Genomic DNA, 24,527 nt, shown 5'->3' with positions numbered 1-24,527 from the left:
GACAAATGAATTGTTTTATTTACTCTAACTTTTAATCCCCAATAGATTGTTATGTTACATTGTATAATAACTCATATAAATTGGACATAGAGGTCTTAACATCTATGTTGACCGTGTCATCATTTTTTGTCTTTCCCATAGCAAACCTGAAGATTACAGACACTTATAACAATGATAAATGTAAAGATAACGATGTATATTCTGACTGTCTGCTTCAATTTAAAGCGAATTAGTATTTGATTGATCTCCTTTGAGATCACCACTGATTCCCTGTATAGTCACGGATTTCACAGCTCGTCAGATATACTATACATTTAAGTATTGATGGTTATTATAGTAGAGTTAGAACAGTAACTCTATTGATATACTATGTATAATAATAATGGGGACTTTTTTAGGTTAAATATTTTTGCAAGCTGCTTTTGTTGACTCAAATGAAGATATGTATGTCAATATAAAGAAACTTCTAATGCGCATCTGGTGCAGGAAAATTAGTACCGTTAATGTTATTCTAAAATGATATTGAAGTTATCATTAATTCAATTTATGACAATCAAAAGTGCAAAATACTTTGAATATTTTCATAACCAAACTCCATCAGAAGTCAAAAGAAGAATATTAACATAGCAAGATTTTAGATTTATACAGAAATAGATTGAAAATGAGCATGATGAGACAGCTAACGATGAAAGCTGAAATGAAGTGGATGTATTTTGTTTTTGATGTGAAATTTACACATTTAAGAATTGATTAAATTCTTAATTTGTTTAATAAAAATAAAAAAGGACAACAATAATAGCAAATGTTCGAAGCATGAATTTTAATCTAACTTGTCAAAATAATGTCAAATTTGATTTTAAGATTGCAAGTGACTTTTACCTTGAAATATGAAAAAGAGTCTAACCTGGTCCTTGTCTCATATGTTGGTTGTTTGTTGATTTACTTTTAAAAAGATATTTTGCTGGTTGGTTACTGACTCAGTGACGTATACTTAGTACAATCTTTTACTTAATGGTTGACATTTCAAAATATAAACATGGCTTTTATAACACCTAAGGCTATGCTTGTCCTATATTCTGAGATCATTTTGTAGGTAGTGTTGTTGCTTCTTAGGAATCATATATGATTTTTGCTGATGTAAGAAAAACATATTTTTTTCTGTTCATGTGTCATTTTCGTAAATTTTTCTGATGTGATTTTCAATTACACGTTCATTTTTTTAAATTTTATTATCACAGCTAATTTTAAATTGAAGTTGATATTATAGAATTGTTTTTTCTATCAATACTAATACTTTAATATAATATATATAGGATTTTTCTATTTAAGTTATTTCGCAAACATATCGAAAATTAAGATGTTAATTAAATTTGATCTGATGAGTCGAAATTTCAAACTATTTTTTATTCTTATGTTGTGCTGTTGCAATATTGTCTAAGGTAAGGGGAGTGTTGAGTTTATACCCGCAACAAACTGTATGTACTCGTCCTAAGTCAGAAGCCTGTAGTTCAATTCATATTTGTGTTTCGTTTATTGAATTTTTGTATTTATATAATGAGGTCATTGGTCTTCTGATATGTATTATTTTGCATTTAATCATGTGAAAGCCATTTATAACTGACTATGCGATATGAAGTTTACTCATTGTTGAAGGTCATTCGGTGACCTATTGTTGGTTACATCTACGTCATTTGGTCTCTGTTGGATAATTGTATCATAGGCAATCAAATCAAATCTTCTTATTTTGATAAGCATCTTATCAATATATTTTTGGCAATAGTATTGTTAATAAAAACTGCTGATGTTAGGAAAATATCATGAACTATAATCACGATGGTTTGTAATTCCGTCAAAATCGTCATCTTGTTAATTAAATTCGTTTCCAATGTATAAAGGATGCGAAATATTGACAAGTAAACAATTGTTTAACACGCACAAAATTTTGTTATATAAAATCTTCAAAATTACCTTGCAGTGTACATGTACGAAAAGAAGATTAGAAAATAAACCTAAAATCTCATGGATACATACTGTAAATAAAAATGATGATAGCATATATTTTAGATATAAAGTTTGGATTATCTGAAGAAAAAAAAAGATAATGGCGATATAAAACCTTTTTATTGTTTTAACAATAGTTCTATCTACATGTAGTTGTATTTGTACGACTATTTGTGACATTTTTTGTTCATGCATCATTGCCAATATAAATGAAATTGATGTGACTGTCGTACAAGTTAAAGGTTTAGCGCTATAAAACCAGGTTTAATCCATCATTTTCTACAGTTGTTTTCCATTCGTTTGATGTGTTTTATTATTTGATTTTGCCATTTGATAAGGGACTTTCCGTTTTGAATTTTCATCGGAGTTCAGTATTTTGGGGATTTTACTTTCGATATAACCATTAGACCGATTTGCATAACTAATATTAATTTTACCAAGACATACAAGTAGTATAATTTGTATACAATTTCTGTTTTAGGTTATATACAGCCTCGTTATAACGGTACTCACCACGACGAACGCATAATTGATCGAGTGATATCGGTAACATACGAACATGGACACTGGAGCAAACCATATTTTGATTGTGGAGGTGGAAATATCTGGATGATGACGTATACAGTTCCATTTTTTGGTTATAAAAATGGAACTTTTAAATTTAAGTAAGTACCACCAATATATATGAAAGTCAGTACATCTTTATTGCATATGCAATTATGACTATTTGTGTCTTACCTTTGTCCAATAAATTAAACACATAATACCTAGTATTGTTCCTGCTATTTCTGATGAATGTGGCACCGGCTACATTTCTTTATATTAAAGGATCGATGAGCACGCATGTCGTAATTGTGTTTAAAATATAATAGAAATAACATTGCCAGGAGTACATAGCAGTATTGCACTTTCTCTCTTTCATGATAACAAAATGATTAAATCGTCTTGTAACGTTCACCCTGATTTCGTTTAACCATTTATATGTAGAATTTGCATTTCTGTAAGTTAACAATTATCCCTTTTATTTTACATAAGATAATGTATTTAAGTTCTCGATTTTGAAATTGACCTTTTAGAACCAAGTATTTTGGAATTAATTAACTTATTTTAAAGTATAAAACCCCATTTAGGTTAATAAACAACCTGGTGCAATACAATGTTCCACAAGAAGTTTAAATGAAAGTTAAATTAGATTTGGAAGAACAGACATATTGCATCTTCATTAAAATATTTAACGGTTGAAGTAAAAAACGCAATCTTAACTAAATCATATAACTTTTATGCAAATACAGATTCTTTGGTAAATGTTAATTTCGAAAAAGAAAACTGAACTTATTAGATTTATGATGTCGTGCTCGACTTTTATTAAATTGTTCTAACTAGAAGTAAACCGTCTGAACGATTTTTGTCGAGAATTTAATATCGGTATGACCTTTTGCTAAAGATTATCTAAATATAAACAGTCTAAATAGAATCTGATATTACATTTATATAACCGTTGACGCCATTGGAGATTAAGACTTCAATAACTGCCACAAAAATTGAATAAAAGAGATGTTTGTTCGTTGCGTGATTTAGAACAATAAAATTAGTTGGTTTATTTGTTTCACTAACTTCGTGAATGTTATAAGACAATATATTACTTTTAAAACCCTTTAACTTCATTTTTTATTAAAGCAAACTTATTTGTTGAGTTCAAATAATATTTTACAAAAGTTTTTCTCTTGAGATCCCTCTGTTATACCATATTATATGAAAATAAAACGAAGGATGTAAGCATTGTACTGATTTCAATGAACGTTACATGTGGTTCATTTCTATTTTTATATTGATAACTTGAAATTTATTCGAAGTACAAAAAAATTCAAACAAAACGTCTAACTTCAGGAGTGCAAGTGACTCTAACTTATAAAAATTAGGAGTTCTGAACAACACATAAATATTTTCTGAAAAAGAAATGAATAGAAACATTTTGAAAAAAAAACCAGGAATAAAATGTTGTGCGATACACATGTACCCAAAGTTCAACAATTTGCCATGATAAAATGCAACTTGATGACAATGAATATATGTCTAAAAAGCAGAACAAAAAAATAAATGTTAGTAATTTGAACCATAGATTTTAAGCAATTAATATCATCTGGTTACGACAGTTTACCAACAGTAAAGTATATCCATTTAAAATACGTGATGCTGTCAAGTTCACTACGTTTTAACGCTATAGTTAGAATTATAATGGCGTTTATCTCGCACAGCGTCTGTGTCTTTTATTATTCTTTGCTGGAATTCTAACCTGAAACGTGTCTGTTCGTCATAGCAATTATAGTTTGACATGTCATAGCGAAGTTCTCATCACATGTCATCCAAATTTCTTTTAACGATTTCACATTATATTCTATTCTCTAACTAGCAAATTGATTTTTAATACTTGACTCTATTCAATACGTGCTTTGTTTCTATTAAATTAGCATGGCCAGATAAACAAATTGGTGCACGGCTATGATTTTAATCCGACACATATTCTTTGATGCTGTGAGATATTTTATATAATTGGCATGGTGAAATTGATCATGATTTCAGAATCTTTTGATCTTTGAAGCAATATAAATAAATACTTGACAATGCATTGACAATTGTTGCTTCAAATGTATAGCTATTATTTGATTAGTGTCAACACTATTGGTAAACTATTACTTCGCATTCATATCATCATATTTCTCAGATAATTAAAAAGACGGTTATAACATTTGTTGATTTGATTTACAACATTACTGGTCCGTTATTAAATGTCTATTTTATAAACATTATAGTGACTTCAGTTTGTTTCCTTTCCAATAAGCTGGTAATTCGCTAGAAAAAAATCTGGAAAATATTTCAAGCTATAAATTGATTTGCTTGTAAGTCAACATAGAGCGACAATAACAAATCTGTTATGATCACTTATTTTTGTTTTTATTTTGCTTTTTATTTTGTTTTTGTTATTTTAATTTTACTACCATAACGAACCAAATATCATGTGTGGATAAGTTTAAGACAACTGACAATGACCTGAAATGAACACTATAGTGTGTAAGGCTCAATCCTTTTCCTTTCATCTTTCAATAAAACTACAAATCGTATATGAAAACATACAATAACACTCAGTACATGTATGGCACTTAGCTCTATAATCGCAGTTAACTTCTTAATTTACGCCTTTTATAAATCTTAAACATAGACTTTCATTAAGGAATGACTGTAAAATTGTTTCTGTCAATGAAGAAATAACATCACACATGTGGTAAACACTGAATAATTCGTATGGTCCACATTTTTTATGTTATTTCGAATAGACAGACAAATTATCACAGTACTTAAATCGTGAATCGTGAAAAACGTTGATGACGTCACGATCGCATGACAAAATTATGTCTATGACGGTCAACCAATCAGACGACGCGTTACATCCAAAATCAAATTATTGAACAATGTTTCTCCTTCCAACTTGATACCATTTCAAACCTGACATATATGTCTCAGTTCCAATTAAACATATTTTATTCCAATTTTGGACTAAGCTATGTCAACTGAGAACTGTGAAATGCTATTTTAGTATTAAAATTGGCAACTTGGATACAGCAATTAAGAGCTAGAATCTAAGCAATAATAACTTGGAAGCTAAGGGATGTAAATATGGAATGAGAAATGACAAACTAGAACTGACAAATGATAAAAAGGAATAATGAAAGGTCAAAATGAAAATAAGAAAAACAGAACAAAATGTTCCTACCAGTCTGTCGTACAAAAGTTTTTCACAATTAGCCCTCTTTTATAAACAACAGCGTCATCAATGCTCATTCGCTTACGTGTTTTGACCTATTAATATTTTTTTTATTCCAGCGTCATTGGTGAGTCTTTTGTAGAAGAAACTTTTTTATAATTCAAAATTCATGTGCGCAAAACGCTTAAATATTTTAACGATATATGCCATAAAACGGAAGTATACATTAAGACAACATATACATGTTACAGAGTTTAAGCCTCAATAGTCTAAGGCAAAAGTAACTGTAGATAACTTTCCTACAGTAAATCTGTGTTAGTTCCATTTATAACTGTAGGCCCCTTCAGCTGTTTGTTCTTTGTTAATAAACTTCTTTTGTATATACCGTACGCTAAGCTGTCAACGATATCAATGACTGTTTAACTTTGAATAATGTTATCCTTATTTAACAAAGAACACGGCTGGTAGACTTCAAGATTTTAAGGTATCCCATACACAGTAGTGAGTGTGTCGTAATTTTTCATTATCTAGTATTTTTATTTTAGATAAGTCTTATCAATAAAACAAATAAAAGTTTACAAAAGAGTGCACCCCTGTAGAAAAGTTGACCGTAGAAAATAGTTTAGTCCTATTTAGTGAAATATTTGCAGTCCCTCTTATATATAATAGTACTCCTCATAAGGGTAATTACCATAAGACTACCGTGGGAGATAAATGATTTTACAGACATTTGCATTGGACACAGTTTTACTATAGTTCAATATGATGTCATTTAGAGTTATTTAGAATTTTATGTGTTTAGCAAGCTATACAGAATAAGTGTGTTAATTGAATTTTTTTCTCACAACAAGTTAGTGTTAACTGTATAATACTAATTCGAATTCTGATAATTTATGATTTTTTTTCCATAGTAGAAATTGGACAACAATAAAAGAAATCACTAAAAGGTTTCTAACCTTAAAAAATCTCTTTATTTTTACCTTCAAACCTGATACCCAATTGATAAAACTAATGCTTGGAAATAGCTTTGAAGCAGTATAAAATAGGAAATCACACGTGATTAATTAACCGATTAGAGCGCTATTATGGCCAAGGTCGTCTTATCTTTCAGGTATTAACGTGATTGTTTATAAACATTAGATTGATTTTGCTTTGTTTTCCTATCAATATGTAACGATTTACAATGAGTATACAGAGACTAATCGCCATAAAACATATATGTTTAATGTTTACACATTGTACTTATTCGTAACGTTTTGTTTTCATTATTTGTAGCAAACATGTTCTATTAATAATATAATGTTATTCATATTATGCATGCGCATTCGAAGCGAATAGTGTTATACAATAACTACACTGTCAGCCCTGGGTAATATTTCGTCGAACAATATTTTCCATTTTATGAATGAAAGAATGGGTTAACACACGATTCTATTTCCTAAAAGTAGGTAGAGGAGATGCGCACATAAATGGGGTATAATAACAGACCAAGAAGAAAAAAGACGAAACCTTCACAAAAAAAACCAAACAACATCCGACAATTATTAAAAATAGACCGCAAAAAACTGTCCCACTAATCGCACTCGTCGTGTGAATGAAATAATGTTTACCAAAGATCAAGTCTTCAAGAGGGGGTTTATATTGGACACATTGAAAATCAGATCTTATGAAAGGGAAAATCGATATTTTAGCATATGTACCTACAATGTATTATTGTTTTGTTAATATATATAAAAGTGTTTTTTTTTTTTTTTTTTAAATAATTTTTAATTCTGAAAGTAAATCAATTTATGTGCATATGTCAAAGGTAGTCTGCATCAGCATATATATCACTTTCATGCTTTTCATCTTTGAACTAGAGTCGTATATTGTGATTCATTTAATTACAAGCACTGCATGATTCGAAGATTACTTTTATTGAATTCAAATGTCATACTCCTGTCAAAAATATTAATATTGCCGGAAAATATGCAATTTTGGCTTCCGTTTTAATTGGAATAAATACATCCAGAAATAAACTTTTCAGAACTCGATGATGAAAAACAATTGTCGAAGTCATCTTATAGTACTTAATTTAAAAAGAGTGAAAAGCTTCTCCAGTTTAACATAAATGAAACTATTCTTGCTACATGTTTGCTGCAAGCGAAATGTCAGACAAAAATGACACTGGTTTATAAATTAATTGCAAAAAGCTCAGAATTGTATGTTCTTATATGTTTTGTACCAAGAGAAGAAAATGAAAGTTGTTATCCATTCGTTTGACGTATTTGAGCTTTTGAATTTGCCATCAAACAAAAGTACTTTCCATTTCAAATTTTCCTTCAATTTAAGAATTTTGGTGAATTCACTTTTTATAATAATTAATCAATCGTGTCTCTGTCAAAACCCAATATTCGAGTTAGACATAATACAAAAAAACCGAACCCAAACCATCATAAAACTTTCTGTATAGTTACCTTTACTAATTAACTGTATCTAGCATTTTAAAAAGACAATAACAATCAAAACCAAGGAGTAAACATATACTCAGAAAACCAAAGTACATTTACATCAACAGTTATAAATAATACAACACGAACTCCACTAAAAACCGGGAGTAAAATAAGGTGCTCCGGAAGGGTAAGCATTTCCTGCACAGTATACGGCACCGGTCGTGTTATTTCTTTGTTCAGTTCGGTAATGATGAAAGATTATGATGACTGAGGAAGAATATCAGATGTGGTTTCTGACACACTTTTGTCATAATGGCCAATCAACTCATGATGGCGATTGTAAAATTTCTTGATTGATGACCTCAATTTGATTGGTTCATAGCCCTGTCTTAGCAACTTTTGAGAAAGCAGTATTCCTCGTTCAACAAAATCAACGTACTTTGAGCTAGCTCTAGAGTAACGTATCAATTGAGACACATATACTCCATATGCTGGCGCGCTGGGATGTTGCTACACAGAAATGGAAAGTTGACTCTAGGAAAATTAAAACCATCGCATTTGTCATAAATTTTGGTATTCAACCTACCATCAGTAGTCATTTCGAGAAAAAGGTCTAAATATGAAGCCGTTTTATCTGTGTCGGTAGTATCTTTAATTTCAAGTTCACTTGTATATATTAAATGTAAGTGATCACTGAATCTATTATTATTAAGAGACAGTACATCATCAATATACCGAAAGGTAAAATTAAAAGACTGGGCTAATTTCTTTTCTCCTTTCTGTACAAGCCCTTGAATAAATTCTGCTTCATAGGAATATAAAGACAAATCTGCAAGTAGAGGAGCGCAATTGGTACCCATTGTTTAATTTGTTTAATTTGCTCTTTTCCTTCTATTAAACCCAATCTAAACAGTTCTCTGGAAAGCAAAATGTGGCCAAAACAAAATATATTAACCGACTAATATTATTTAGTACATTTTCAATTGCCATCAATGTCGTTCTTACCATTTATAGAAACATTAAATTCTCTATGCAACATGGTTGAGTTTATCGCACCATTAATAGTCCCATGAGAAAACACATTATAATGAAGTGTTAATTTTCTTCCATTAAGGTGTCTATTACGTTACTGTGGTCACAGGAAACAATAAAAAGAAACAAGTTTTCACAATACGATATAAATATACATTAAAGTTGTATAAACATCATGAGAAGATAAATGGTTATCTATTACTACGGCTAGTGATGCTCAGATGTAGGCAAACTTGTATCACAATGTAAATATAAGTACCAAACAAGAACCAACACAGACAATTATATTCTGTGCATTATAAAACGATTTTGTTATCAAAATTACAATAAGAAAACGTATGTATACTTTTAGTTTTAGTTTACCATTATCAATTTACTTTCTAACATTGTGTTTGGCATACTCATTGACAACTCGATTTGAATACTGCTATTAAGGCTATGTTCTGCAGAGTTTGGATTTATTACATGGTTGACTTCTCTACAGAAGTTATTTTGATGTATCGATTTCCATGATGAGAAACTGCCTTTTTTGACCCCTTTGAAGCAATTTCCATAAATAGATTTGTATGGTATTCACCTATTGCCCTTAGCGACCGAACTGTTCTTGAATAGACTGATATGTACAAATAAGACACCTACACAGCTACACAGAATTAAATAACTTGTTCAATTGGCAGTATGTAACATTAAATATTGATGTCGATTTACGTATTGTAAACATTAATTAATTGCTCATATATTTTATAGAGGAACGAGTGGGATCGACATTGACTTACAAAAGGTTGATATCGACCAGTGTCCAAATATACCAGGGAGTACCGAACGAAACGTATTTGCTGGTTCAGCTAAATGTAAACAGGAGACAACAAGGGTATATATTGTTAGTTTGCTTTTGATCAATATATTTGAGTGCAGTTTCCAGGATTTTGTTTGATATATATAGTCAGATCGGTTTCAGGATTGTGATTTATGTTCACACAATGTTTGTTGCTGGATATCAGTTATTGTCATACTAACAAATTAAATTACGTCCTTTTGGATTGCTCATCTAATTTTGTCACTATAACGGAACTATAAAAATTGAAATGAAAATACTAATTCTAAACGGAAAGTTCCTTATCAAATTGCAAAATCAAAAGCTTAAACCATTAAACGAATGAAAAACAATTTCATATTCCTGACTTAATACGGGCTTTCCTAACTTAGAAAATGATGGATAAAACCTGGTTTCATAGCTAGCTGACCCTCTCACTTATGATATCGCATAAATTGTATTTTATTGACAACGATGTGGGAACAAAACAGACAGACGTAATAGGTAAACATTTAAAGAAATAAATAACTGTCATATACAAGTAGGAGTTGAAGTTAGCTTTAAAACATCTAGGTTCAACCCACAATTTTTGCTGTAAAAAACATGTAAAAAGTCATGAATATGGCAGTGGTTTCCCATTCGTTCCGTTGATTGGTATGGTTAACGTTTGAAACATGAGACCAAGTGATTTGACAGGTTAGCTTAAACATACACAATTATGTACAAAACGTGAGAATAGAAATTGACTTTTGCATTATTTTGGTGAAAACCGAATAAAAAACATCCATCGTATCAAATATATACAGTCTTAATGTACATTTTATGTATATTTTGAACTGAGTGTAAAATTACTGGAATTAAAGTGCAATATGATACTATATTATATAGGGAAAGGAGTGGTTAATGTTGTAATGTTATAAAACTGTCGTTATGAAATGGTCACATAATTCATGCAGACGGTCTTAGGTTATGCTGAATCAACTTGGTCCGAATTACACCATATATGAGTAGTCTCCAAAATAACAATTTCATGTGAAAATGTCTGAAAACACTATTTCACTTTTTTAACAAGCGCCTTGAGGTTTATAAGGAACTTAAATTTACAGCTTTCTTTACCTTCTATTGTAGTGTGTTCCGATAGAGGGCCTCGGATTCCGCCGAGGATCTTATAAGTGTGTTTGTAAGGACGGTTACTACTTTCCAGATATATCTGCTAGTCCCAGATACTACAATGGTTCTGAGATAGAAGCAGAATTCGCCAAGAAAGAGAGGGTGAGTAGTACAGGTATAAGATATGCTGCATCATAATTGAGATAACTGTATTGACGTTAAGCCTGGCCTTCGTAAAAATTGATTTTACTGTCGCAAATATCCGTTTACCTAGGTCCGCTACTCTGAACAATGTGTTCGAGAAATGTATATTGACAAAAATTTGGACGTCATTTTGGTAATACATGACATCGCATTGGACGTCCATTAGAGAAAAAAGTAAAATCACAAAAATACTGAAACCCGAGGAAAATTCAATACGGAAAGTCCCAAATCTAATGGCAAATTCAAAAGCTCAAACACAGGAAACAAATGGATAATAACTGTCATATTCCTGACGTGGTTCAGGCATTTTCCGATGTAGAGAGTTAATATATAAGCCCCTGTTTTGAAAATGTAAACAATGTTCGCTCCTCTTTTTAAAAGTATCAATTTTTAATAATATAAATTAATAATCTATTTAATATGAAATCATCCTGTACAAAATCAATTATATCAAGACATCCATTTTTTTATGAATGTGTATGTGTGTATGTTACATTAACCTATAATATCTTTGTTTTATTCGTTTTCAATAATGTATGGAAAATGTAGACATTTTTTGTTTGTTAAGGGGTCTATTAAACAAGTAAAAAAGTATCTCGTTCAGTGAGTAGATAATATGAACAATTAACGAAGAACATTATATAAATAAGTTTTCTAACGTGTGAACATAACCGCTAAATTTTCTTTATTAATTGAAAATATGATATCTATTACATTTCGAATTATTTGGTATTATTTAAATTTTCAGGGAGATCTTACAAGGTATGATACATTTGTATGTGAGCCATGTGCTGTAGGATGTGACACGTGTGAAGACGGAAGTCCATGTATCTTGTCACTTGATTGGTTGACGAGAAGTCTGTTACTTGGAATATCATGTATTGTAATGTGCTGTATCCCACTTTTGATTTGGTTTTCAGTGCAGTATAGAGATGTAAAGGTAAGTTAAAAGGAATAGGAATTACTGAATAAAATATGTTCCAAAAAAATGTTTAATTTCCCTTTTTCCAATATCTAGTCTTTAAGAAATTGACGTTTAAAAATAAATTTTTATCCAGACGATTGATGTAAAAAATTAAAAACTATTAAAGGAGTTTATCATTTTAAAATGTCAGAGTTAAGAACACTAAAACAACAACACCTCAGTTAGTTTTAACACGACCAACTAGCAACTCTTACACGAATGAACTGACACTTTGATGTTTAATGACATTAGTACGTAAGGTACAATTGTTTAGTTAATCCGAATCTGATCCAAAAAGTTAATCCTTTTTTTGTAATTTCCTCCTAAGTCTTATTATGATAAAATATACTGGTATTTCACTTATTATAAAAGTAATCAGAGAGCCTATATACAAAATAAATTAAGCCTAGACCTTATTTTTTGTTTTTGATTTAGTCTTTTGAATATTTTAATTCGAATGACTCTTACGGTGCTCATGAAAACGAAACTTATTTTTAGCCAAATAAATCACATGCCTGGAATTTTTATCGAGATTTGTCAACCAATTTGTCGCTGGAACTGCTGGTAACCAATTCATTTTCTGAAAAATCAAATAGTCAGCATTTCTGTAAATGTCGCTTAAGTTACTGTACATAAATGTTACCCTTATTAAAAACACTAAAATTCTGCTGCTCAAACAACAGATGGTCATACTCAGATTTAGCACATTTTTTTTATCGATATTGCCATTCAACTAATGTGGTTCGATAGCCACTGATAGGGCTAATGTAGACATTACGCTCGAATGGTGTATGCAATTTTAAATCTGGTATTTTTGAAGAATGTGTTTAAATATTTTTCCTAAATCAAATTATAAATACAGCCTGTGGTAACAGAGTAGTTTCGTATAAAAACGATACGTAATCCAAATTTCATCAGCCATAAAAAAAACACATCACAATGTTATATGTCATTAATCTTTCCTTTAATTCTGAATGGTATTGAAATAATCATACAGCAAATTTAAAAAAATTTTATGTGTGCCATTCCAAAATTTTGAGAATAAAAATTGATTTAAAAGAAAAAAAGAAAAGTTTGGAAAATAAGTTGATTTCTACCTTTAATGACATCTTCACGTCGTTTATTAGATATGTACACATATATTGCTCTGTTTTACATTTACAAGATTATAAACAAAAGGTTAAATTAATATTTTAACGAACTACAATTTGAATTATGTTCACCATTCTATCTTTAAAAGGCAATAAGATTTCTTCCCTTTCTTCTTTTATATGCTTAATTAATTCTCTCTGTTTGTGTCACACTTCACTCTGACATAAATGAGATTTGATAAGAACGTTAAGTCACAAATTATATAATTCGTTTTTTCTGTTCTAAACGTAACTTTAAATGACAGATTAGATTTCTATTTTGACAGTTAAAATGGATATTTGATATTAATAGATTAAAAGAACTTTGGATTACGTAACGTGTTTTGTTTCTAAAGAAAGCAATGTTTGTTTTCAACGAAAGCCTGATATGTTTTTTTTAGAAATCTGTCAGTTGGGATAATTCTCACATGCTTTAGCTTAAATTCATGCCATTTTACTATGGCATGCATTTAGAAACTATTACACTCATTTTATACAACTTTCATTAATTAATCTTGGAGTTTTTCTAAGCGTTGGAAAATCTTCTTTCTTTGAAAATGTGACTTTCTAAATTGAAAAACTTTAAAGGGATAAGTTTGACGTTTTGAATAATGTTCCCTTAGGGAAACATGGTTTTGCAATTTGTCGTTTCAATTTGAAATTTGTCAAGTCTATTTAATGTTCATAACATATTTCTATCAATAAAGATGAAGATAAAGGCAGCTTCATAAGCTGTGTGTAATTACAATCAAATCTAACGACGGAGAATGAAAATCAAAATTCTTTATCTGGTGATGAGTTGTAGGGAGAAAGGATTGGAAATCTTCATTAATTACATCCGCTTGGAAAGTTGAAGTAACAACAATTGCTTTGTTAAATTTTTTTTTTTTATTCTTTGATATTGCTTGCATTTTCAAAATCAATGTGTAGGTTGAACATTATGAACAAAACATAAATATTACAAACAAAATGTTCATAAAATCGAGAGAGAAAGTTGTTTTTACTGGGTTTACAGATACAAAACAAAATATTCAGTGGAAAAAAACGCTAATCAAACATCAGCGAAATGTTTCAGTATCAAGCATTATAGCATATATTTTTGATGATACAACTAGATCCATCTTTTTAAGTCTTCTATTTTAGCTTCATATGTACATTTTAGTAAACCATCGTTGAGTTCATTAGTTAAATTTGGTTGGTAAAGTACCATCTAAAACATAATCTTAACTAAACCCGGCATTTAATTAAACACATATATTGATATGAACAAAAAATGATGGATTGTATTTGTTTAAATTTCAGATAGATAGTAGATCATAATTTTAAAAGTTATGAATTGCATAAATATAAATATATTTGTCTTTGGAAAAAAGTTAAACAATTGCATTTATGAGTTTTTTTGTAATTATTTGATAAAACAGCGTTTTTTACCTGTTTTTGTCTATTGATATTATAGTGTGTAATTAAGGGATAACTAACATACTTGGCAATCCTGCATATTCACTAAGTACGCTTACGAAGCAGGAGATCCTGGAAAACCACAAATCGGTTCTAATCTCCTTTGGTTTTAATCCAAAGGATGAATACCAGGATCTTCCATCCTTATATTGGATTCCTAAGCTTCACAAAAATCCTTATAAGGAAAGGTATATTGCAAGTTCTTCCAAGTGTTCCACTTAACCCCTTTCTAAAGTTCTCACTGCCATACTGACTGCAGTCAATAAAGGACTTCAGAAATATTCCGAAACGGGATATTCAAGAAGTGGTGTTAATCAGATGTGGATTCTGAAAAATTCAAAAGAGTTATTGGTGAATTTACAATCTCAATCATTAAAACATTGTACCAACATGAAAACTTTGATTTTTCAACGCTTTATACCACTATTCCACAAACTAAACTTAAAGCTCGACTGAAAGAACTCGTCAGCTTATGTTTCTTTAACAAAAAAGGGCACTAGACGTTTTAAATATCTAGTTTTGGGCTGGAATTCAGCTTACTTTGTGAAAAATCATACAGAGTCAAGGAGAAAATATACCGACAATGATATCACTGCCATGCTGGAATTTTTAATTGACAATATATTTGTTGAATTTGCAGGTTTGGACTTTCAACAGACTATTGGAATCCAAAATGGGTACCAATTGCGCTCCTCTCCTTGCAGATTTGTTTTTATATTCATATGAAGCAGAATTTATCCAAAAGATTGTACAGAAAGGAGAAAGAAAATTAACCCAGTATTTTAATTTGATGATGTACTGTCTCTTAATAATAATAGATTCAGTGATCACTTACATTCTTATTATATTCAAGTGAACTTGACATTAAAGATACTACCGACACAGATAAATCGGCTTCATATTTAGACCTTTTTCTCGAAATGACTACTGATAGTAGGTTGAATACCAAAATTTATGACAAACGCAATGATTTTAATTTTCCTATAGTCAACTTTCCATTTCTGTGTAGCAACATCTCAGCGGCACCAGCATATGGAGTATATGTTTCTCAATTGATACGTTACTCCAGAGCTAGCTCAAAGTACGTTGATTTTGTTGAACGAGGAATACTGCTTTCTCAAAAGTTGCTAGGACAGGGCTTTGAATTAATCAAATTAAGGTCATCACTCAATAAATTTTACGGTCGCCATCATGAGCTGATCGGCCATTATGACAAAAGTGTGTCAGAAATCATATCTGATATTCTCCCACAGTCATTATAACCTTCCATCAGTACCGAACTGAACAAATAAATAACACGACGGGTGCCGTATACGGTGCAGGAAATGCTTACCCTTCCCGAACACCTGATTTCACTCCCGGTTTTTAGTGGAGTTCGTGTTATTTTTCCTCAATTATTATTTATAACTGTTGATGTAAATGTCCTTTGGTTTTGTGAGTCTTTGTTTACTCTTTGGGTTTGATTGTTAATGTCTTTAGAAACATGTCATATATATAGCATTTGAATACAATTTGTAATTAAATGGCTTGTAAAATTGTTTGTTGCAGTACACAAGATTTAAGGAGGGTCGCTTGTACAAAAAATCCTGCAAATTTAAAAAAATTTTTTATTACAAATTTTATTATTACACTATTAGTTGTTACTTTATGATATGGTACACAAATCAGCCCAAAAAAATCAATTCGTTATGGCCAAAGATGATTTTTAAAATGTTTATATCATTGAAAAAGCTCCAAATTATCTCCCTTTGAGGGAAAAAATGCCATTTTTGGCTTAAAAATTGAAATATCGTTTTTATCCCATCGGGGATCTATATTTTGTATTGTTTTTTTTCAAATAAGCTGTTCTTAAACTAAACTATTGTAAAATTTAAGCGTTTTCTGTTAATTACTTCTTTTTTTATTTCGATATTACCTTTTTCCCCCTATTAGTTCAACAGAAAAAAAATGACCTCAACAAAAATGCATGCTTCTTTTGAAGGCAGATTGTGAACTTAAATGAACGGTGACCTTATGGTTTTTTATTTTATTTTTCTATTAGGTATAGGATTAAGTTTATTTAAAGAAAAAATAGCGAAATCCTATAGTAGAAAAAAAATTGATTTATTCCCGCGAGCCCCCTTTAGAAATATTATTTCGCTCTTTACGAGGAAAAGAAAGGCGAAAGATACTAAAATGACAATAAACTGACAACGTCATGGCAAAAACATTTAAATGACCGACAGACATACAGCCAAGCAGCAGTACAAAATAAACCCACAACATAAATAACTAAAATTGAGCAACACGAACTCCACCAAGAACTGGGTTAATGTTAGGTGCTCCGAAAGATTAAAACTCTTAAGAACTCGAAAAAAACATTTCTTTCAAAAAAAATTTTGTTTAAAAAATATTTTCTCGCTGTCTGTTCTTCAATGTGAAGATACTTTGTTTGATCTAAGTTCGTTCACTTTTGTGTACTTAAATGATATACGTGGATAAGGGAGGTGAATTATAATACAGGTTTAGTGCTTCACTAATACGAATAACGTTTTGTTCAAATTTAACACCAGTGGATTTGAAAAATCACACTATTTGCGTATTACAGTTATAAAGGATATTAGGGTTTGCAAATGTGCGGGTTATTTCACTAATTACTCCAAATGTAATTATCTGTAATTTGAATTTTACGGATTTCCAAAGATTGACAAATAATCTTAGCATAATACTGGAATGACCTTTAAGTAATTATTCAATTACTTTTAAATACGCTAATATTTTGTTTGTATTAGTAGCATGATCCCACTAACACTTAATTGTTGATTGATGATCTAAATATTGAAAGTGCATTCTGAATAAATGATCATTTTGCTTCATTCAGTATCATCATCATATGTTAGAAAAGTACTATTTTCCTAACATATGTTATCAATATTTCTTCCTTACGTGCTTTAAATTACTCATTTTTATCAAAAGTCTTGATGAAAAAAACGGGTAATATTATTGGATACCAGACAATAATATAAAGAAAAAAAATTGAAATTTAATCAAGTTGTTTGTTTGGTTTTATTGACAACATATTAGTTCTATTTTATTGACGTGTACTTTAGGAGACAGTCAGAATATCTATAGAATGGTCTATGCTATTCTTCTCGTCAATTTATTTCATGATTGTAACAATACTGGCTTTATACATAAGCTTCTGAAGAAAAAAGACAATAAGCTAACATTATCATTTAACTTCTCATTCCGTTATATAGATAATATACACTCATTAAATAATTTAAAGTTTGGTGTATATGGTAGTCACATATATCTATCTCACTGAAAATAGATAAATGATTCCAAAAATACAGTTAAATGTGTTTCATAACTTGACTATCATTTATATTGATTGATTATTAATGTTTTAACGCCACTTTATAGCTTATTTGTGGCGGCTAGTTTTTATTGGCGGAGGTAGCCAGAGTGCCCGGAGAAAGCCACCGAACTTCAATAGGGAAACTGACAATAAAAGTCAATTAATATTGGAGTCGAGTGCACCCACATGAGCGATGTTCTAACTCACAACTCAGTATTGACTGGCTAATGATTACAGTTATAACTACTTAAACCACTCGGCCACCAATTCCCCTTTTAGTTAGAAATTGTTAGTAAGAGTTGAATAAGAACTAAACATAACGATAAAATAGAAGATTTTTGATTGATTCCAATTGTGAACTTTTATTTCTTACCATCAAAACTCCAACGAAACGTTAAATATCATTATACTCCAGAATATATGATATCTAAGACATTGCGTGTATTCTCTGATTATTTGATTGAGGCTTCTCAATGGTAATTTACAATTGTTATATTGTGCGTCGAAAGTTAAATAGGCGCCAACAACATGTTTCTGGTTGGTGATTGTTGTGAACTTTCCGTGCCTCAGATGATTATTGCTGTCAAAAAGATAAATCACAAAAATACTGAACTCTAAGGAAAATTCAAAACAAAAAGTCCCCAATCAAAAGGCAAAATCCAAAGCACAAACACACCAAACGAATGGACAACAACCGTCATATTTCTGTCAAAGTTACGTAGACATTCGCGACCCCATATACATTTGTTTGTGAATCATTGAATGAAACATATCACAAATTGTTTTAATTGTTGTTAGCAACATAATGGGAGTTATTTAAACATATGTGACTTTTATACAAGTGAGAGTTTTACATAGCTATGAAATCAGCAGTTTCGAAATGAACATAATACAATTCCGGTAATAAGTCAGGTATGACCTTTGTATGACGTTGCGTCGTTTGTTTTCTCTTATTTTTTAGTGTAAATTCACATTGCGATAAGACGTATCACGGTACTTGTCTATCCCAAATTCATGTATTTGATTTTGATGTTTTATTTGTTATTCTCGTGGGATTTTTTCTGATGCTTGGTCCGTTTCTGTGTGTGTTACATTGTAGTGTTGTGTCGTTGTTCTCCTCTTATATTTAATGCGTTTCCCTCAGTTTTAGTGTGTTACCCCGATTTAGTTTTTTGTCCTTGGATTTATGAGTTTGAACATCGGTATACTACTGTTGCCTTTATTTATCTATTCGTTTGATGTGATCGAACTTTTGATTTTGCTTTTTGATTCAAAACTTTCTGTTTTGAATTTTCCTTGGAGTTCAGTTATTTTACTTTTCCTTTCTAGCGGCAGGTTAAAAATAGAATAATTTATTCCGTTTTTGTTCAATTTATAGATCCATGATATGAACGAATAATTATTATGAGTTAAAATATCACTTATTGGTCCATACAGCATGTAAAGTATAACTAAGGTTTATTTTTACACATACTTCACTCGTCCTTAAACATTTTTTTATGGTTTTTTTTTCGTCCGTCCGTTTGTTCGTTCGTCTGTCTGTCCCGTGTCAGGTTGAAGTTGTTTGGTCGAGGTAGTTTTTGATGAATTTGAAATCTAATCAACTTGAAACTAAGTACACATGTTCCCTATGATATGATCTTTATAATTGTCATACCAAATTAGAGTTTTTACCCAATTGTCACGATCCACTGAACATAGAAAATAATAGTGCGGATGGGGCATCCGTGTACTAGGTACACATTCTAGTTAAATATATTTTAAAAACCCAAAGCAAATGTTTGCAAAACACCTTCAAAATCTTGTTTCTTTCAAAATACCAATTAAGTTAAATGTTTTAACTACATGTAGTTGCAGTTTGAATTTATCTCTACGAACTGATCAACTTGAAAAATATTTTAGCTCATTGTTAGTGATCGGTTGGTAGTTGAAATCGGTAGATTGCATTGTTGCACCTTGTCAATATCATTGCAATTAGCACTACAAAAGTCAAAAAATCTGAAAATACCAGTTTTTGTCTGAATTTGCATGAATTTTTATTCGACATTCTTTATTTGTCTGAAATTTAAAAAAAAATCTTAGCATAGTATGAATTTGTCTAATAAGGTTATTGATTTTTCTTGACAAGTGTCTTGACAGTATGAACATCGTCTTAAAATTTCTGGACACTTCCTGTATCATCTGATAAGAGTCTTGATTAGTCTCGACCAATTCTCGACTGTCTTAAATTTGTTTCGATAAGACTTGACATATTTTTGACATTTTTAATAATGTCTGAATATGTCTTGACACATCCTTACAGTATTAAAGCTGTCTGAATATATCTCGACACATTTTTGAAGTCTTAAATATGTCTTGACACTATATGAACAGTATAAATTTCGCATGAAATGTGTACAGACTCATTCTGCACTATTTATAACTTTCCATTGCTGCTAAATCAACCTTTGAAGAATCAAGGATTAATTTTGTATAGTAAGATACCCTTTTGGTGAAACAGAGTTGGAATACCCTGAATAACCCCAATGTAGTTTAATTTTGATTTATTTTTATTTAACGTCTAATTAATTGTTTTCACTTGGAATATATATGTAGAAAAAGGTTACTGACAAACAGCATTTAGATGTTTGCCGTTCGCAAAACTGCCATTTTAATTTGCTTTACTAAAACAGGTGAATTGAGGCAGTTTTAAAATGTGACCATGTGTCTCTTTTGGACCACCAATTTATCCTTTGCGTTTGTGTGACAAAAAAAAGGGGGGGGGGGCTTTCGTTGAGGTCAAAGATTTGTTCCAATGTTAATTCAAAAGCCTTATTCGTCTTTTAGAACAACCAAAAAAAATATTTCAAAATTGTGTGATAAATATTTGTGATCACTCCCTCCTGTAAAGTTGAAACTATTTAGATCTATATTATGCATGTATGTTTAAGATCCATTTCATAAGACCAATGAATTTCTTTAGAAAAAGGACCCATTATAAATACTTCATTTTTATATTATTCCTGGGGTAGATGATAGTTTTCTTTTAATCGTTGGGAAAGTATTTGTTTTTATGTTAACATGTTAATCCATTTTAATTCAACTTTTTTAAAAATAAATTGATGATTTCATTTTCATCTATCAACGAACTTTATAAATTGTAATGGCATTGTAGGTCAACTGATTAGTTGTATGGCTGATTACAGGAAAAGCAGTAATTTTTCATATGACACTTGCGTGTTTTCTGGGTGTGAAATACCTTAATTTTATAGGAAACATCCTGTCCATGTGTAATACTCAATATATATTCCAACAGATGACATTACACAAATTTTGTTCTGTTTAATCAAGGATTTGTATACTAAGACTATACAAATCCTTGGAAGAATTAGGATACCATCATTATTAACTTTGCTATTTATAAAAACCACATTTTGGTTCAATAATTATTTACCATATTACATTGAATATTATGAATGTAGAATGAAATATCATGTCTACAGTAAGATTGATTTTCATCATTTAGTAATTATTTATAAGATTTAGGAATCAATATTTTATGTATGTGTAATTATTTAAAAACCCACATTTAAATTGTTTTATATCAACGTACCCACATTTGTATTGTTAAATCTTTATATTTCATAGCCATATTTGTATTTGTAAAAATATTTATATACCCAATTATTTTACATGCTCAACTTTTATTTTTGTTGTAACAAGTGTTTCAACTTGAAACTACAGTATATCATATAAGGAGAAATACAGATTGAAGTTATATCTTGAATATTGGACATGATTTTTAAAACTCAGAACATGTCAAGCCACACTGAGAAAAATAAGAATGTCGAGAGTATGTCGAGAAATTTCATACAAATTTAATATAAATATGAATTTGTGAAGACAAATTAAGACACAATTCATACTTTTGGAGAGTATCGAGTAAAAATTAATGCAAATCAAGACAAAAATTGGTCTTTTCAGACTTTCAGACTTTTAGACTTTTGTAGTGTATTGTTGATACATTTTCATTATGATTCTAGGTAATGAAAGCAGCGAGTCCAGTATTATTACGTCTGATTGTACTAGGTGCATTTTTCTTATATTGCCCAGTAAGTATATGTTTTTTTTTTAAATTTAAGTCTGAATGAAACAAGACAAAAAAAGTTTCAATACTGATGGTTTTACGTTACAGTACTAGCCGGTTATCCAATAACGTCACTTGTGTAGATTTACATTACAGCAAACGGTTGAACTCAATTAAAGAAATACATAAAACCAATAATAATCAAAGAAATTTTACTCCTTTAAGATATGGTAGACGATGCTAGAAATATAGTCAGAGAACAATCATCGTAATTTGTTAAGGGTCTTTAAAAAAATAAATATTCAACATAGGTGAATGTACCCAAGATGATAATAAAGAGCATGGCATTTAATTCACTTTTAAACTATGACATACATATTTGCAAATGCTTGCAGATTAATAGAATAAGTTATTTTCAATACATTTGTTTTCAGTTGATTACTGGATATTTTGAAGCAAGTGTGCTGACATGTATACTACGGTGCTGGTTTAGGGAAATTGGTTTCTCTATATCATATGGTGCTCTACTGTTGAAGACATGGAGGTAAGGTTATCAATCACACTCATATTCCACAATTTTTGTCATACCCGCATGACAGTTTTGTTTCTATTGTAGTTATGAAAATTATTGTAGAAACACTTGCTTTTTATTATTATTACCACTGCTGTTGAAAAATGATATTATTTGATTTGTATATGACAATTTTGACTCTTTTAGTTTAGATGCTTTTAAATATAGTCAACATTACTTTACCGACGTAAAAAATTATATTTAAGTTAAAATTCTCTTTTTTTCATATAGATTAGACCGTTGGTTTTCCCGTTTAAATGGTTTTACGCTAGTAATGTTTTGTGGACATTTATAGCTTGCTATTCGGTTTGAGCCAAGGCTTCGTGTTGAAGACCGTACCGACTATATTGTTTATTTTTATAAATTGTGACATGCATGGAATGTTGTCTCATTGACACTCATACCAGATCTTCCTATATTTATTGGTTTTAAAGGTTTCTTTATCAAAAGTTGTGACGTTTGCATGTAAATCTTAAATATACTTTTGTAGGTAACATAAGGACATAATGTGATTCATTCAGTTAATTTCTTATAAGTACATGCAATCCCAGTCCTTAGTAAATATATAACTGATAGCCATTAAAAAGTAAAATCACAAAAATACTGAACTCCGCGGAAAATTCAAAACGGAATTGTCTCTAATCAAATAGCAAAATTAAAAACTGAAACACATCACACGAATGGACAACTACTGTGATATTCCTGACTTGGTACAGACATTTTCTGATGTAGAAAATGGTGGATTGAACCTGGTTTTATAGCAAACTGAACCTCACACTTGTATGACAATCGCATCACATTCCGTTATATTGACAACAATGCCTGATCAACTAAACAAACAGACATAATAGGTAAAAATGTCAAAAATAGGGGTACAACAGTAACCATTGTGTTATAATCTTAATCACAATAAAATTAAACAAATATTTAACAAAGAAACACAAAAAAGCATACATCAAATTAAACAACCTCATTCATTACTTTCTAACTTATGTCTTTTATTAATGTATGAAAAATACAACCGTAAAAGATTGAAAGAAGTTAAGTTCTGGGACTGAAATGGTTTGATTAACATTTACTCTGACGTAGAATCGAGCGTTTTTAAAATTTAAACGTAACACAGGTAGAGATATAAAATAATTTTGGCGTTCAAAGTATGAACATCATATAGTCTATAGTTGGTTTAGGCACATGCTCTGCAGAATTTAAATTAGAAGTTTACCTTGTCTTTCTTGCTGCTTGTCTATCTGCTTATTATTTAAATACACAAAAGAGATGGTTAGTTTTCTAGTTTGCTTATTTTTCGTCTTCTTTGTTATCGCCACTGAACTATGTATTTGTTGGTATAAAAAAAGCAACGTTGACGGATTCGTACAAAGTGTTTCTTACAATAAAGGTAAATTTGCACTAGACGACTTAACCCTGTTGAATTCAGCCTCTTTCACTGGTTATCGTAACCAGTTTATTTATATAGTTTTTATTCCTTTACAGGACAATAAAATCAAATATGTCTTCTAGCCAATTTGTTTAAAATATAGCAGTTTATTCTATTAAAACGTCTCCTGTGTCTTGACGGTATACAGTTAATCTAATAAGTAGTTCTTTGAAATGCTGATAATGAACAGCGTTTCAGGAAATAAGATGA

At 30.3% G+C, this 24,527-nt stretch overlaps 1 protein-coding gene across 1 annotated transcript in view; it reads left to right on the top strand.

Annotated features, from left to right (window-relative positions):
* The window catches only part of LOC139522904 (metabotropic glycine receptor-like), a 107,518-nt gene that overhangs the window by 68,491 nt on the left and 14,500 nt on the right, over window positions 1-24,527 (top strand). The window contains exons 3-8 of the mRNA XM_071316532.1: window positions 2,483-2,666; window positions 9,973-10,096; window positions 11,168-11,311; window positions 12,102-12,293; window positions 22,268-22,336; window positions 22,746-22,855. Coding sequence (XP_071172633.1) covers window positions 2,483-2,666; window positions 9,973-10,096; window positions 11,168-11,311; window positions 12,102-12,293; window positions 22,268-22,336; window positions 22,746-22,855 — 823 coding nt within the window. The remainder of the gene's footprint in view (window positions 1-2,482; window positions 2,667-9,972; window positions 10,097-11,167; window positions 11,312-12,101; window positions 12,294-22,267; window positions 22,337-22,745; window positions 22,856-24,527) is intronic.

Source organism: Mytilus edulis, chromosome 5 (genome assembly GCF_963676685.1).
Source record: "Mytilus edulis chromosome 5, xbMytEdul2.2, whole genome shotgun sequence".
In the NCBI taxonomy this organism is placed as follows: domain Eukaryota; kingdom Metazoa; phylum Mollusca; class Bivalvia; order Mytilida; family Mytilidae; genus Mytilus; species Mytilus edulis.
This window is presented reverse-complemented; position numbering and strand designations above follow the sequence as displayed.